Source organism: Dicentrarchus labrax, unplaced genomic scaffold (assembly GCF_905237075.1).
Source record: "Dicentrarchus labrax unplaced genomic scaffold, dlabrax2021, whole genome shotgun sequence".
NCBI classification, from domain to species: domain Eukaryota; kingdom Metazoa; phylum Chordata; class Actinopteri; family Moronidae; genus Dicentrarchus; species Dicentrarchus labrax.
This window is the reverse complement of record NW_026136721.1, coordinates 2638327-2655238: the sequence shown is the minus strand read 5'-3', so window position 1 is coordinate 2655238 and position 16912 is coordinate 2638327. Positions and strand designations below refer to the sequence as shown.

The 16912-nt window shown below is 41.6% G+C and overlaps 1 protein-coding gene across 3 annotated transcripts; it reads right to left on the bottom strand.

Moving 5' to 3' along the window:
• Positions 1–611: 611 nt before the first annotated feature.
• sp2 (sp2 transcription factor) lies at positions 612–14601 on the bottom strand. Of its 3 annotated transcripts, none has more exons than XM_051384576.1 (8): positions 14499–14601; positions 11066–11142; positions 9486–10238; positions 8399–8617; positions 7258–7552; positions 6343–6520; positions 5682–5875; positions 612–4878 (listed from the first exon to the last, which is right to left on the bottom strand). In XM_051384576.1, exons 1-8 carry the CDS (start codon positions 14503–14505, stop codon positions 4778–4780), a joined length of 1824 nt encoding a protein of 607 aa, XP_051240536.1. In that variant the 5' UTR covers positions 14506–14601; the 3' UTR covers positions 612–4777. The 3 variants fall into 3 exon arrangements, with proteins under 3 accessions (XP_051240536.1, XP_051240534.1, XP_051240535.1); XM_051384574.1 differs by having other exon boundaries at positions 11066–11239; positions 14499–14569; XM_051384575.1 differs by having other exon boundaries at positions 14481–14511.
• Between the last annotated feature and the right edge of the window lie 2311 nt (positions 14602–16912).

Here is a 16912-nt window from a genome sequence, read left to right as displayed (position 1 = left end):
TCTTATATTGTATTTTTTTTAATACCTCTTTTATTTTCTATACAAGTATTTTGTAAGCTGCTGGAAATCCAATTTCCTTGAGGGAGTCACCCGAAAGGGATCAATAAAGAGAAGTCTAGGTCTAAAGTACCTTTCAAGAGCTGAAAAGGTTCGATTAACATAAAAAATAAAAATGTAAAATGTGCACTTATGTTAACGATTACGATGTTGCCACATTAAAAATCCTTTAATTATTAATGTTACTACATTTAAAAACTAAAATGATTTCTGTTGAACAGTAATTGTCATAATTCATTCCATAAGGGTGTGACTGCGTTGAAATATATCTATATAATATTTGTGATTAAATGTTAAATTCTCTCGTTTTTTAGCTTTATATTTTCTAATTTATTTTAATGTCAGACATTGGATGCCTGTCCCCATCTTGATGAAGTTGGTGGACTGTTTAAACAACACGGACAATGATGGAATTGATTCTGATAAAAGTAATATTTTTACAAAAGGAACAGAAAGAATAAGGTCTAAATTATGCAACTACTTAAACACTACAGGTGTTTTTATCTATAATTGACTCCAAGGTGGGAGTAGGAATAAAAATAAAACAAGCAGCAAGCAGTTGGAGATCTTTATTTGAGGGGGTGACGTGTAGAAAAGGAGCAAACTTTATGTTTTAGCACCTTTATACAAGTTATAAAATAAATTGCTGGTTCTCTGGGTTCTCCTGATGAACACAAACAGTTGGCCGCAGAACATTAACTGACATTATAGGCTTGGAGAAGGAGAAGCATTTAATTCACAGAAACCAAGCAACAGAAATGTCTTAATTTGGAAAATCTCATTATATTTAATTACAATCAAGATTAAATTTACAAATTTTTTTGGAACCTGGGATTTTAAATCAGTGCACATTACATTAGCATGTAACATAAGTTAAAAACATAAAGGAACTTCACAAATGTTGTTACCTGGAATTAGACAAAAAAAAAACCATCTTTAAATACTGGGTGCAGCTGTCTAAGGCATCTTTAATTCAATAGAAAAAAGATCTAGAAGTCTTATACAAAGCAGGAATGAAGCTATACAATGTCACATTATATTTTATTCCTTACACACTGTACAAAGTCCACTTCCTTCAAGGGCTGGCCACGCCAACCACAACACTAGGCAGCTTTAACTTTTGTTTTCTAATATCCTACATTTACCGTGTCTACCAGACACACACTGTATTTACATATTCAGACATGAAATACAAACATAAATATGAACAGGCTCTGTCTATCCATCCAAATGGCATCGCTTGTCTTCAGACACATTCTGGAAAAAAATACACCAAATATTGGCCACCTAAGCTTTACGTTATCTGTCGCCCCTGTGAAGCACTTCGAGGAAAAAATGGTTCAAAGCGCTTTTTAAAAAAAATAATAATTAAGAATTAAAAATCGGACTTTAGCTTTTTGGTCAAATTTCTCTGTTTGTGTTCAGAGAAGAAGTTGCTGTTGGATCATTTTTAGCAAAGGCAGCACCATCCATTAAACATGTATGTCACAGTATTAACACACACCACAGTGAAAACTCAACACAGAGGTGGAGAAGCTACCTGCTGTCTGATGGCTAATTTGACCAAAAAGCTTATTTTGACAATACATCGGTGTATTTCTTAAATGAAAGGAACTCCCACAGAAGGTCAGTACATCTTCATTATATCAAAAAAAAAAAAAAACGATATGAGCAACAACATGTTTCCTGTAAAGCAAAAAAGATATTTAAGTAACTTGTGTGAATACTGTACATTAGGCCTAATGCTGGTCATCTGTATATCAACAAAAACTTCTCAAGTGTTAGTTAAGAATTAAAGCTATCACATAGCTGGCAAAATTCATGTACAAAGTAACTGATCGAAGGCCTGAGAAAGGTTTGTTTTCTTCATCTCGAGACGTGATTGTCAAGTCAGGCCAAATACTTGGAAATCTGATCATATATACAGCAATGCATAGGCTACAAATCATCAAATCAAAATTATACTGTAAGTAAAGCAGAATAGCAGAGTTACCCTGGAATTTAGTTATTATTTATTAGTACACAAAGTGTAAGTAGGGGCTGGGTATCGTTTGGTACAAGTACCAAACTTGTACTTTCTTTGAAGTATAAACATGGTTTTTCTAAAATATACACCATAATCTAAACTTAAACCTCTCAACTACAAAACAAAAAAAACATTTTGGTTAACAAAAGAAGTTTTAGTTAAAATGAAATATGGTCTAAAAACATACAGCCATTTGAGAACTTTAACCTTTAACAGAAAAATGTCTAAAACTCAGAAATCTAAAAATCAGGAACTATGTGATAAAACAACAAGTACCAGTCAGGACCAAAAAAGTACTGAAGTTCGATACCCAGCCCGAGACGTGAGCGTACCTTTCGTGGTATCCAAGAGGGATAACCAACTGTGTAGCAACCTGGTTTGGTTCTCAGAGTGAAAAGAGGGGTGTGAGTGGGTTTATCACCAGGGTGATCGACTCCTCTTATTACTAATATATCAATGAATTAAATCCTTAGCACCTGGAGACTCAGGAGAACTCTCTGACCTTATTTACTTTGGTCTTATTTACTTAAACTCTTGGTTTGTTGTTTGTTGTCATATAAGCCCAATCGTCCCTTAGATAGCACAGGAAATGAAAGCCTTCTCCAGAAAGTTTTTCTCTAAAGATAAGAAGATTTGTTTCGGTAGTATACACAGATTCATATGTGAAATCATCATTATTGTCGAACCTCAACAGAAAAAAAACAAAACCTGGATCTCTTGAATTATAAAACTGTCTTAAACTCCCATTTTTTGGATTTTTAAGTGACTTAACAGTATTTCCACGCCAGCATAAACGAACACTTCCGTCAGGTCTTTGAATCATCTGAGATGTTACCAACATCTTCCTCCTTGCAGCTGATGGATGTAACATCCTGCTTCACCGTGATCAACTCACAGCCGTTTGATATGACCGATCACAACATACTGCTGACGGTCCACATGGTGTTCCACAGGGATCAATCCTGGGTCCTCTATTATTCTCCAATTATATGTTTGCAGTTTGTGACATTAGACCTAATCAGTTATTTTAACTAGTGTGAGCTTTAGATGTACCTCTGAAAACAGGAGACTCGACTTCAAAAGCCTCACTGACGGCCTTGAAGAATGTCCAGATTTCCTTAATGTTGATAGAAACTGTCCCGATAATGTTGTCCCTGCCCACAAAACTCTACCAACCAGACACAAGACGATATCTGAAAACTTGCTAAGCTTTACGAAGTCTGACTGAGTGAAATCCAAATCAAAGATCTTCTTTCTCTTCTCACTTTAAGCAAACTCAAATAAGTTGTTGAAATGGATGAGTCTACATTTTTTTAAGTTAAAGAAACATTGCTGATAAAGTACTGTTACTTACTGTACTAGGTTGTTTTTTTTTCACAGTACAAATAAAAAATTGAGTTACTTTTACTTAAAATTTCCGATATAATCAGTTTCAATACTTTTCTTCAGTTAAATTAACTTATCTGGTTTTACAATGAAGAAAATGTCTTTTTTTTACCTCCATCTCGTTGCATTTGGACGGCTGTAAGTATATTTTCCGGCAGGAGTCGAGATCCTCACCAAACGATTTAAATTTCAGCAGCAATTTTTGCAAAGTTATTTAAAAAATTTTATGAGAACCTTTAAGGCACAGTGACTTCTGGCCCCGAACTGCATAATAACCTCCTTCCAGGCCTCTTGTGTTCTCAGGTCTTGTCATCTAAGTGACTGCATTTAAAGCTCTGCTGGAAGAGCTCAGCCCGATCAGTCACCCTCAAAGCAAACTGTGTGCACGTGATAAAATGTTGTTTTTACATCCTCTTTATGTTTGTGATGTAAAAGTTTAGGCCTTTAACTTTGAGTCTTATTTGAGTCAGCTTCCGTTTTATTCTACATACCTACTTTGTAAATCAATCTGTAACAATTGTATGGAAAAATGTTATAAATAGTTTATTATCATTATTAATATTATGTTTAATAGTATGCATATACACACTTTAAAAATAGCCGGTGTAAACTTCTAAAGGTTTTCAAAAGTCGTGTAAGGGGAGTTTTTAATGTAATGGTCCCCAGCTTCTTCTTTTTGGGGTGTACATGTTTTCACTCAGCAGAGACTTCCTGCTGAAACATCAACAGCTTAAAACTAAATTACCATTCCTCCGAGGTAAAACAAATTTCTGTTTACAAAACATGGTGTTGAATTTTTTCCTGTTTTGACGGCAAATTTGTGGGAGCTTGCTGTGGAACATCCGCAACGTACTAATCAAATTTATAAAAAACAAGCAGGATTTGGGGAGAAGAAAAAACAAAAGAGAGGGAAGCTGGAGTCCTGTGGTCTTGGTGTTGGCGTATATTTCTGTGTACATTCTTCCCCCAGAGCAGTTCATAAATAAGCAAGCAGAGTTAAGCGTCTGCGTCTGAATCCTCGCCATCTTACGCATTCAGTCAGAGCTGGTACCGCTCAGACCGAAGAAGAAAACAAAGATAAACTATTATCAATTAATTTCCACCAGGAAGGGTTTTCTTTGTACACCACGCTACAGTGTCCGAGAGCAGTGAGAGGGGATTATAGGGACTTTTTTTTTGGGAGTATTTCCCACAATAGGATAAGTCACAGACACTCCCTTGGTATCGTCTCCTCTGCCCCCTCCTTCCTCTAATACAGTCTGTAGTTTCAGAGAGTTTGTCTGTGGATACACTCAGTATACAGGCAGCTCACAGGTTCTTGGTGTTTATGTGAGTCTTGTAATGCTTCGTCAGGTGGTCACTCCTCATGAAGCGTTTCTGACACTGGTTGCACTCGAAGCGCTTGTCTCCTGTGGGGAGGGGGGAAACAGAACGACAGCGATAAATCAATATTTTCATTCATATACTTGCTGATAGTGCAGTATAGTACAGCATTTAGTACAACAGTAGAACATTTGAGAAATATCTCTTCAAATACTTTCAGTATTTTATGTCAGTTCATAATGTTCATACAGATATTTTAAAATATAATTTTTATTACTGTTAAAATTTTATAAAGCTCATCTGTTTATTTTTAAGTTCTGTTTTTACAACATTGCAGTTTACATTCTGTGCACACGACTGCATTAAAATAGATTATATTCATATATCAGAAACCTCAGTAAATGCTCAGATGTTTAAACCAAATGCCTTCTTCATTGCACATGCACACGGAGCTGTATCTCTTATCACTGATCTGATTTTATTTACTGACCCTCCATAATAATCTCTGCTGATAGTATCACATGATTACTTACTCTATCTTGTCTTTTTTCATATTTACAGCCCAGCAGACGCTGCTGTGAGTAGCCTGACTGGAAACATTTAATAAGATGATAATGAATGTCTGCGTTTTCTACTTTTAGTGAGAGGGATATCTGAACTTTACTACTCAAAATTTCTAATATGTGACCTCAGTAAGCTTATCAGTGATAGATTAACTAGTTTTCTTTCTTTTGTTCTTTCACTTCGGATTTGATTAAGTGGTTAACACCACCACAATCTTGTAGCTTTTATCTCACCCACTCTTATTCATGAGGTATCCTTCTTTCGGTTGAGCCATTGTGTGTATGTGTGTGTGTGTTTACATGTGTGTTTTCTCCAGCAGACAGACCTGTGTGCGTCCTGGCGTGCCGCTGCAGCTCGTCGCTGCGCGTGAAGCGTTTCCCACAGAACACCCAGTTGCAGACGAAGGGCCTTTCGCCGGTGTGCAGTCGGACGTGAGCTCTGAGCAGCGACGTTTTCCTGAACGTCTTCTCACAGCCGGCGATGTGGCAGATGTGCTTCCTCTTCCCCACCTCCCCGGGCCTGCAGTGTGAACACGCACAAACATAGTGAGGTGTACAGTCTGCATAGTACAACTGAGCATTCAAAAGTAACAACCAACAGCATTCGCTTTAGCTTTAAAATGGACTTAAACTGTATTTAAGAAGTCTCCGATTCTTCTGTTTGTTCAAGAATTTTGATTTTCAGAAGCACAAACAGTATCTACAAAATATTAGATTTGTATTCATTGTTATTTTCTGCCAACGCTAACGGCAACATCTTCTTATCCAACACTATTCACTAAAAAATAGGCTTTCATTTATTTATTACACAAGTTCTCAAAATGTCTAAGACAAGGTAACTAAATGAAAATCTTTCCAGTTGGTAATATTTCCTTACAGCCTTACAATTCTAAATCTGTTCTTGTCTCTTTACTGAATGCTTAAACCACAGCCAGGGAAACTTGGGTAATATTGGCACGTACTTGCCCAATCTCTTGACGCACTCACCTCTTGTCTGCGTCTTTACAATTGGGGCAGGTGCAGGCCATACGTCGCTTCTTTTCTCCTGGCTGGCCGGGCAGCTCCAGGGTGAGGGTCTGGTCTACCTGGATGGCCGGCTGGCCCTGCGTCGTTGCCAGCTGGAGCCCTCCGCCCTGCATCGTCTGGACCGTGAGGTGCTGCTGGCCTGACAAGCACACAGACAGACGCACTGTAAGAGACACAGCGGGGGCTACTGCCAGAGCGGTTCCTCTGAAAATCTAATTAGACTAGCAGCCTACTGAGTCAAAGTGGAGTGAAATTCTAATGAGTGATTAATGGTGACATTACCATAATGCAGACACATGAAAGCAAACAGTTGACAAGATGTTCTAAACAGAAGGACTTTTTATATCCAGGAGTTGATTAAGCGTCTGCTGTTTTTTCCATTTTTCAAACTGTTGACTGTTCTAAATATCCTGAATCGTTTAATCTTCATGGTGGATGTTTTCTGCTGACATTGCCCTCAGGCTGGGCAATCACTGAATATTATTATTAATCTACTTTCACTGAATCTGTACCCTGATTATAGATGACAAAATGTGTCTAATTAAATTCTTGCTCTCTCAATTGCTCATTAAAAAACAAGAAAATAGGTAATTAAAGCTTTATATTGATATTCTTCAAGAGCTACTTAAAACTAAATATATACTGTAGTTAAGTACATTTAGAGCATTCACCTATTGTGTTATTATTTACCTCTTTGTGATTAATGTGTCACTTGGCTGCTGCTGCAATTTCCTGACGGGATTAATAGAGTACTCTATCGATCTATGTATCTAATCCCACTTTTTTGAGTTGGTAAATTATACGTACAGTCTCTTTATCACACAATCAAATGCTTCTGGTCCCAGTCTATAGTTTTCTCTGCCAACATCCACTCACCCCCTGCGTTGGTGATGGTGACAGGAACTCCCTGAACTTGGACCCCGTTGATGCTGATCGTCTGCACCGCCTGAGCTGTTGAGGAGAGCTGCGGCGTGTTCAACGTTATCATTCCCCCCGCCGGAGCAATCTTTGCCAGAGTCCGTTCCTTCCGACCCCCCGCCAGCGTCCTCTTGGTGGCGGCCTGTGGCGAGGTGGTGGTGGTGACGACCGAAGTGGTGGGAGTCGTTGTCGTGGAGACCGAGTCCTGGACCTGAATAGACTGCCACTCACCCGATGCTGTTTTGAAGAGGATCTGAGGGAAGAAAATGTCAAACGGATGTCTGAAGTGTGATTTAAACGGGGCTGCACAGTGTGACTGCGGTTTGTGCTCATTTCCTGCTTTCACTCAAAGTTTTATATCACGGTCTGTTGAGAATGCATAAATAAAAAAACTGCTAATTCAACATACTTAAAGGTGTTTTTAACTGGTTATGAAACAGTCTCAATTTAATATTTATGACTCTATCTGACCTACATAAACAAAGAAGATTATCAACGAGAAGATTTATTTCTACACAGTTATTCTTAAAGCCACCAGCACAGACTGCAAACTAATGCTTTTGTCCGAAGGGGCAGCAACAAATGTAAACTTTCTCGTTGTTCCTGGCTAATTAGCTCTACACAGAAAGTACAGATGAGGCTGATGGGAATGTTATTAGTTTTGCAGGTATTTAGTCATAAACCAAAGCAAAGCAGAGATTAAAATGTTCACCAAAGTTATTAGAATTCATCCTGAGGGTGGAAATCATGTGTTTGTACCAAATGTTATGGCAATCCATCCAATAGCTGTTGAGACACTTCATTCATTCAACAACCTCATAGCTCTAAAAGAAAAATGAGGGGTTGTGAATGTACAAAATATTATGGAAATCCATCCAGTAGCTGCTGAGATATTTCACTTTGGACCCAACTGGTGGACCAACTGACCAACACTGCCAAGAGCCAAGTGGTCGCACTGAAGCTAAGGCACCGCTAGACGTGATTATATTACATGGAAGATTTTTATTACAATAGATAAAAGAGTGAATATAATATTTTAATGTAATTTTCCTGTAAAGCAACTTCGCTTAGCTGCTAGGAGAGTCTGTTGAAGAGATACCTGTGTCGGCGTTGGATCTGTTTGAGTGACCTGCAGGCTCGAGGGGACTGACTGTCTCTGTGGGACGGTCGGTAACGTGGCGGAGGCGGCCTGCACCACCTTCAAGGCCTGCTGTGGGATCTGAACCACCTGAGACTCCGGTTTGGACTGGACCAACTGGACCTGCTGCACCACAGCTGGCTGCCCAGGACTCTGTACGATCAGTAGGTTGTTACCCGCCTGCAAATACAGAGACAGGAGAGGTTACCTGTGGTGATCAGGTATCAGGAGGCTTTTAGCTTACATCTGGAGTGGTGTTACCATAAATGAGAGTGTGTTGGGGTCAAGGCTGCTGATGTACAAGAGGCCTGTGGGGAGGAAGTCAACCCTGTAATAGTTCAGCTGTGGGAGCATCTCTCTCCCCACAAGAACACTTAACACCACAAGTTAGTGGGCTCACTTTAAATCACACCTGCATTAATTGTTCTTTTGGCCACTTGAGGGCAGCAGAACAAGCTTTGAATTTTACTGATAATTAACACCATATATGTCAGTCCTTTACTTACTCTCTGCCTGCTGCCGCTGAGAGCAGGGAGAGTGAACTAACATAACAAAGTAAGACAGAGTTGGTAAAAAAGTTAAGTTTGGTTCGGTATAATAATCATTAATCCAAAGGGGCAAAAGTGATTCACATTGTGAAGATTACCTGCTTTTATAACACTGTAAACCCAACAACTTTGTGCTGTAGTTTGTGGACAAAACCAACAGTTTACTGTGATTTAAAAAAGTCGTTCAGTTGAAACACAATGTATTGGTTCCATCAACAGTTGGATGGATTCACATTCTCTCGCTGATAAGTTAACCTAGAGTTTAGACTCCATTGTATTATGAGTACTTTGTGTGTACTCTACGTGTTTCCAAGGTCAAGAATGAACCTTGTGTTTGCATAACGACAAAAGTGAACTACTGTATCTTGCCTCAGCTGTCACTGCAGCTCCAGAAACCTCACAGAGTTCAGTGCAAACATCTTAAGATTGTATGAGCCAGTGAAATATAACACAATGTGTGCATTCTGCTTGCAGCAGCAGCAGCAGCAGCCAGATGTTACCTGAATGATGTTGTCACCAGCTTCTATCAGGATGGTCTCCATCTGCTCGGGAGGTGGGGAGACAGCCTGTGGAGGAGGAGGCGGAGGCTGAGCAGCCAGGACCGCTTTCTTCTTCCTCCCTCGTCGTCCCTTTCCTGGAGTGGGAGGGGCAGCTGCTGTCTCTGTGATGATTTGAGTCCCGCCCACCTCTCCGGTCGCCACGTTGAGCGGCAGCGTGAGCCCGCCGGGTAGCTGCACCATGTTTGCAGCAGAGTTGTTTGGCTTGCGCAACTTGGGGGAGGGCTTGATGGCTACAGTCTTCTGTGGTGTGACCGGAGTGGCGGCGGCTGCCGGGGCCGGCATGGTCATGGGAGTGGTGATGATGGCCTGGTTGGTGCCTGGTATGAGTTGGATCTGACCTCCCTGTGGCATCACCTGGATGGTCTGAGCGCCCTGGATCTGAGGCACCATCTGGTACTGGATGTTGGCAGGGGCCGAGGTGTTGGTGCGGGCCGGGCTCTGTTGGATAGTGAGCACAATGGGACTGCCAGGGGCCGTGGAGCCCAGGCCTGCAGGGAGCTGGATCACATTGCCTTTGGCTGACAGGAAACTCAGGTTTTTGGGCGGAGCTGGGGCGATCGGAGCCGGCTTTATGGGGAGGAGCCTGCGAGGCTGCGGCTGCGCTGGAGGAGACGTGACAGGAGCCTGAGCAGCAGGAGGGCCAATTTTACTACAGGTGGCGGCCAAGAGGGCCAGAGGAGAGGGCTGGGTGTCCTGCAGAGACAAACACAGTCGATCACACACAGTCAGCACTAAAACCAGCCTGTGCAGAAACAGTTAACCACTAGGAGAGAGATAGGGCAAGATAGCGAGAGATAAGCATAAAATAAGCAAGTGACGCTAAACAAACTGGTTTCATAAATCATGAACAATGACAAACGTGTGGTGTAGTAGGCGAGAGCTTCTACCTGCAAAGCTTTTGTACATTTCTGTGAGATCAGCATAAGGAGGCATTCTGCATTAATGTCAGCTTCAGCTATTTTAAAACACTTTATATACACTGGGCCACTTAATGCACCTGGGGTAACACCTGGGTCTGCCTATTGTGACCAAGCTGGGTGGCACTGACGTAATCAATCAGGTATCGTAATACTTTAGACCAAACAATCTGATGTTGATGTACATCAAAGTACAATAATATGAGGAGATTTCAATGACTGTCTGTGCTTTACATTCATTATGAGAAAGTAGAACATTTCTTAAACCAGAAGCATCGAACAACCAAATGTAAGAATTATCACAATATTCGTAGCTCAAAGGTCGACTCATTAGCTTTTGTCCATCTTCAGATGAAGCTGCCGACAGCCATGAGATGCAGCTGAAAGTTCCAGAAGGCCAGTAAGTGGACCTTTGATTAAATCCCAGTTCTTCACAGGAGTTCATTAATCTCAAATGGGGCAATCAGTCGCTCAGTACAGAAGAATAAATCTGCCTACAGTGTGGAGCGACATGAATGCATCACGGGTTAATACAGGTAACGATGTCAGGAGAGCGCCATGGTGCAACCGGGAAGCAGAGAGTGACTTCTGGCTGTTACTCACTTGTGTGGAAGCAGTGGAGGGCTGAAGATATTCACTGGGACTGACAGCAACAGTGGTGGCCATACTGTCCTGTTGTTCTGGAAAACACACAGACACAGCAGAGTCAGAGTCAGGGCTGCCTGTGGGCATCTATTTTCAGTGGTTAGGTCTGTTCAAGGACATCACACGACATTCCTACGAAACAGAAACAGATCTAAGAAAGAGAGGCTCTGTAAACGTCTCGCTGTAATCACCACATGATCTTTAAACACCAGCAGTTACACAAATGAAGTCATAAATTACTCTTATTTTTCATTACAGTCCCAGAGTAAACTAAACTTTCATACACATACAGTTTGAAATTGGTTCTGTTATCGTGGCTTCTTGAAAGTTTTATCCTTTCACTTTCAAGACGATTTATTTAATTAACTCAGGTTCAACAATTACAATGCAACAATAACTGCCAATAACAAAAAAGGGGAAGTAACTAACTATCTTATAAGGCTGCACAATTACTTGAAATAGTATTGACATTGTCCTTTTCTCTATATGTAAGAAATCGTGTGTTTGTTTACAGACACCAACATATGTCACTTTATCATGATTTCAAAGTAAATTATGATGCAAAAATTATCATTCTCACCAATTGTGAATCATATTACATTCATTTTTAGATCTTTTATGTGTACCGAGTAATGATCTCAAGACTGCAACCAACCAAAAGGCTGTTACACACTGCTCCTTTAAGAAGCTGAAAACAGCTATTGTTTGGCATTACTTCATAACAAAAACAAGTTAAATCATTCATTATATTATATTTATATTATATTCAGGACAACATTTTCAACACATTTTCACAACAAGTGCAGCATTCAGATCTTCTGCAAAAAACTCAACCTTTTCACAAAACACTTAGTAAGCTGGTTTTCATAAAGTTAGCTGAGCGGCCCTGACAGTTGTTTTATTTGTGCACCCCCCCCCCCAAAAAAAATACTCTATACTACTAATACTAATAAACATATTTAACAAACATATATCAAGCTACTGGCAACAACTCAAGACACTCTCTAAGCAAAGAAATCCACTACTGGACTGCAGTCAAACACATTACATGAAGAAAAAGACAGAATTTATTGAGCGTATCATATTTCTGTTAGGACAGTCAGCATAAGTACATTTAGGGCAGGCTGCCCGGGAGTTCAAGAGCAGGGTAAATCTTGAGTACCAGGCAGTGCTGCCTAATGGCCAAAATGGGTTGAGGCTGTTATTGTCCAACAGAAGTGCTCCGGTGTAAAGTGGTACGCTCCTGATTTAAACTGAGCGACCTATTCCAGTGGTCATTACTGCCTGAACTTCAATACACAAAATACAGCCACGTGTTTATTTTAATATACCCTGAAATAAATACAAGTGCAAAAGAAAAAAAAGGTTGTTTGTGTCCGCCGCAACCTCCTGAAAGTCTTTTCAGTCGTGGTTTTATGCAGCATCGGTGCTTACGGGGGGGTATTTTCAGCTTCAAATGGACATCCGTCATCATTCATTAACTATAATTTCTATTATTTGAGTACATTCACTTGAAATCAAACAGCAGGTGACACGCAAACCACACGCTCGCCCTCAGAGCGCTGTTCTGGCGAGCAGTAATAGTAACTGCACAGGCTGCTGGGAAAGGACCGATTCATCACAGCTCTACTCTAACTGAAAGAAATGGCCTCCAACGTAAAGCATCAGCACCACAAACCTTGCAAACATGACACCGTTTTTAAGTAACGCTGCTGTCTGTCGCTGTTCTCAACTGATTTCCAGAATCCTCAAAGACTCTTTAGACAATCTGGGAGCAAGAATATCGTCTGCTGCAGGATTAAAACAGAAGTTTTTAGCCGGGAAATAAACACGTCTCTTTTACTTGTACAGTAAGTAACACTTCAATGTAGATACATAACTCATGATAAACACATTCAGAAGGACGTGTCGCCTCCGGCTACCACCTTTTGTTCGGAGCAGGTAGTGCACACGCGTAGCTCTCTGTGACTCCAACGAATGTAAAAGCATTAAAAGCCACAAACTGGGACTTTCAACACAACCACGGGTCGAACTGCAGATCGGCTGCCGTGTGTCGCTGCGAGAAAAGTTTAACAACATTTACAACACAACACCGAGCACGCCGAACTTTCACCCACACACAGAAAACAAACTGTGTCTGGCTGCTGAACAGGAAGCTGCTTCCTCGGCTTACAGCTGTGTTATAAAGTGTTATAAATCCAGCTGTGTGTGTGTGGAGCACGGTGCCTCAACTTTCACACGGGGGATCCCCCAGCCTGCCGAGCCACTGATCTCTCAGACACATTATTATGGGATGTGTGATTAGAGAGAGAGAGAGAGAGAGAGAGAGAGAGAGAGAGAGAGAGACAGAGAGAGAGAGAGAGAGAGAGAGAGAGAGAGAGAGAGAGAGAGAGAGAGAGAGAGAGACACACAGAGAGAGAGAGAGACAGAGAGAGAGAGAGAGAGAGAGAGAGAGAGAGAGAGAGACAGAGAGAGAGAGAGAGAGAGACACAGAGAGAGAGAGAGAGAGAGACAGAGAGAGAGAGAGAGAGACAGAGAGAGAGAGAGAGACACAGAGAGAGAGAGAGAGAGAGAGACACAGAGAGAGAGAGAGAGAGACAGAGAGAGAGAGACACAGAGAGAGAGAGAGAGAGAGACAGAGAGAGAGAGAGAGAGAGAGAGAGAGAGACACAGAGAGAGAGAGAGAGAGAGAGACAGAGAGAGAGAGAGAGAGAGAGAGAGACACAGAGAGAGAGAGAGAGAGACAGAGAGAGAGAGAGAGACAGAGAGAGAGAGAGAGAGAGAGAGAGAGACAACAACAATTAGCACTGCTTTAGATTATTTTTTTTTTACAACCACCAAACAGTTGTGAGAGTGTGTCTTTAACACACACACACACACACACACACACACACACACACTGCACGGTTTGCTCTTCTGTTCAGCTAACGTTAGCCCCCCAGTGGCTAGTTAGCCTAGCTCGCCTTAAGCAGCTTAAGTTTGCACAAATAAAACGCATCCGGGACGGAAACGCAACATAAACTCCACTGTGTTTTATTGTGGAGGGGGAGGAGTGGGGGAGGAGGGTGTGGGAGAGTGGGGGGGGGGAGGGAAACACAAGTAAAAGCTACATTAGCTCCCATTAGCATACCTGGCTAGCCTCCCCCCCCCTCCTCCTCCTCCCCCCCCACCCCCTTTTTCCGGAAGTACATTTCTTATTCTGCTTCACACAACTGGCCGAGTCGCGCTACAACAAACACTCCGTATCGCACCACGTTAAATGTGTCGTTCCTCCTCCCCCTCCTCCTCCTCCTCCTCCTCCTCCCTCAGCTCGACACAAACACAACGTTTTAAACGAAGTAAAGAAAAGATCATATAAAAAAAAACAACCAACGTTTTAATTCCTACCCACCGCTCATGACGACATTCGCTCTCCGTGAGCCGTGAAGACCGAGCCCCGTGGAGGGAGTCCGCCCGCGCTGCTGCACCAATCCCCGGACAATGGAGCGGGGAGCGACCGCCGCGTCGACCAATCGGCTGCGGGTGTCTGTGTGAGTGGCGTTCGCCGGAGCCAATGGCGGCGCGGCGTTTTCGCACGTCACTCGATGGATGACGGCTCGACCAATCGGGTGTCGAGATTGTGCTCGGGAGGGGCGTTTCCGAAGGATGGACCTCGAACGTGTTAGGGGCCTATTGCAGCGGGACGAGGGTTTCACTGACGTCCCTATCGACCAATGTGGGTATTCAGGGGCAGTCCGGGTAAAACTAGAACGACAACCCTGTTGATCAATGGGCTTTGAGTTAGTGGTGAGTGACCTGTTTAAACTGCCCCATGTTTCATTAGAAGGAGTCCGTTATGTGGGCTGACACAGACTGCTCTAAGTAAACGCACCACTATATATCCATTGTTTTAATGACAGTGTGGTTAAAGATACACTCACCTGGCTGTTCTTATAAAAGGATCTTTTCATACCAGTGACACCTGGCTCAAACATGCACGGTATGCAAGCTGTTGAATCCTGTTGTTATTCAATGCAACCTGCACAATAGGCTGCAGCTTGACCCTGAGAGGCTCTCTGACCCACTGTTTGTTCTCTGTGCTTGTGTAACAGCTAATCCAGTGGTGGATATAGAAGTTTAGTCATTAGTTTAGTGAAAGCAACAATATCTGTGGCTCACCTGGTGGCTCACCTGGTGGCTCACCCGGTGGCTGGGTCCTTCATCCCCCATATTTACTGTCTGTGTTCAGCTGCTTCTGTCTAATAAAGGCCGTAAAAGCCCCCAAAACACATTTAAAACATTCATCTAATGCTGAATTATTAGCTTTTATTTGTTTCTTATTATACTGTATAAATATATTGATATGAAAAGGTGATGCTAGTAGATATGTGACGATAAGGTCCACGATATTATTTTATCACGATTTTTTTAAACAAAATTATTTCTCAGGCAAAAATCTTTAAAATCTATTTTCTTTATTGGATTATAGAAGATATAATTTCTGTATAAACTGTGCAAAAACAATGCGTATTTCCTTTTCTTTGTAAAAGTGAAGCCGACGTCTTTGCGCCTCGATACAGCGACTGACTCCAGTGACGTAGAACAAGCACAGTCAGACGTACGTAGCGCCCTCTGCTGTTTTAAAATAGTATCGTGGTTTAACTTTCTTTTACGCAGCGTTACCGGAATAAAATGAGTTTAAACATTGTTGGAAACAAACATTTGGGATAATGTAAGAACACAACACAGGTCTGGTGTTCAAGACATTTTAATGTGGAAATGTTTCAGAATTTAATCTTTAATGAACAAAATAAAGTCAAAAAACTTCAGGTTCTTAGAAATGTGGGTTTGGATCAGCTAGATGTTGTTGGTTGGTGGAGAACAAACCAGGGCTGAAAGGGTGAATATTGGACTTAAATTCAGGTGGTGGAGACACAAACACAACTCCAATGGGATGACCACAGTGTTCCAGGTCTACTGGATGAGTAATGGGAGTAATGGGAGTAATGGTTTGTGTAATATCAGGACCGTTTATAATGTAAAGAGACTACAGACCTACCTGATACAGAGACAACACCGACTGGATGATAAGACTCATTTTTGGTCACAACCAGGCTTGGAGAGTAACAGATTACATGTTACTTAATCAGAATACCCCAAAAAGGTAACTGTAATCTATTACTTTATTTACATTTACATTAAAATATACCAGTTTTTTCTTTAAAAAACACATTGTTGGTGCTTCTGTTGTCTTAAAGAATACACAAACTTTCATCAATACTTCTTATTCATATTTATTTTCCTCTTGTTTTTATTTACATATTTGGTGCTGAGGTAATCCAGAAGTAATTAATACCTTAATATTGTAACAGGTAATTAGTGTAATTGTATCGGATTACCAACCCTGATCGCAACATAATCCAAAGAACAAACCTTAAAAATGTCAATATTAACTGAAAACCGTCTGTTTAGTCAATCTGGTGTCTTGGACTCGGACCAGACTTGAACACTGAAGACTCGGCACTCGTCTGGTTTTGGCGTTTGGCCACAACCCAACGAGAAAACGACCAGCTCTGCCACTGCAGGCCTTTCACCCTGTAGAGGAAATGTTCCAGTCGTGGCTGTCAGTCCCATCTGCCGTCAACATCCGCTGAACTGGCCCGCAGCACTTTCAGCCAACATGTAGGCTACGATGAGCCGTCCCTCCTTCTCATTGGCTCACTCCCTCTGACTCCTTTCACATCCACAATGCATGCGGCCCTTTTCATATAGGCTTTTTTCCCAAAGAGTGCACTTGACCTTATTCACAGTCGTCTCTGTTTCTCT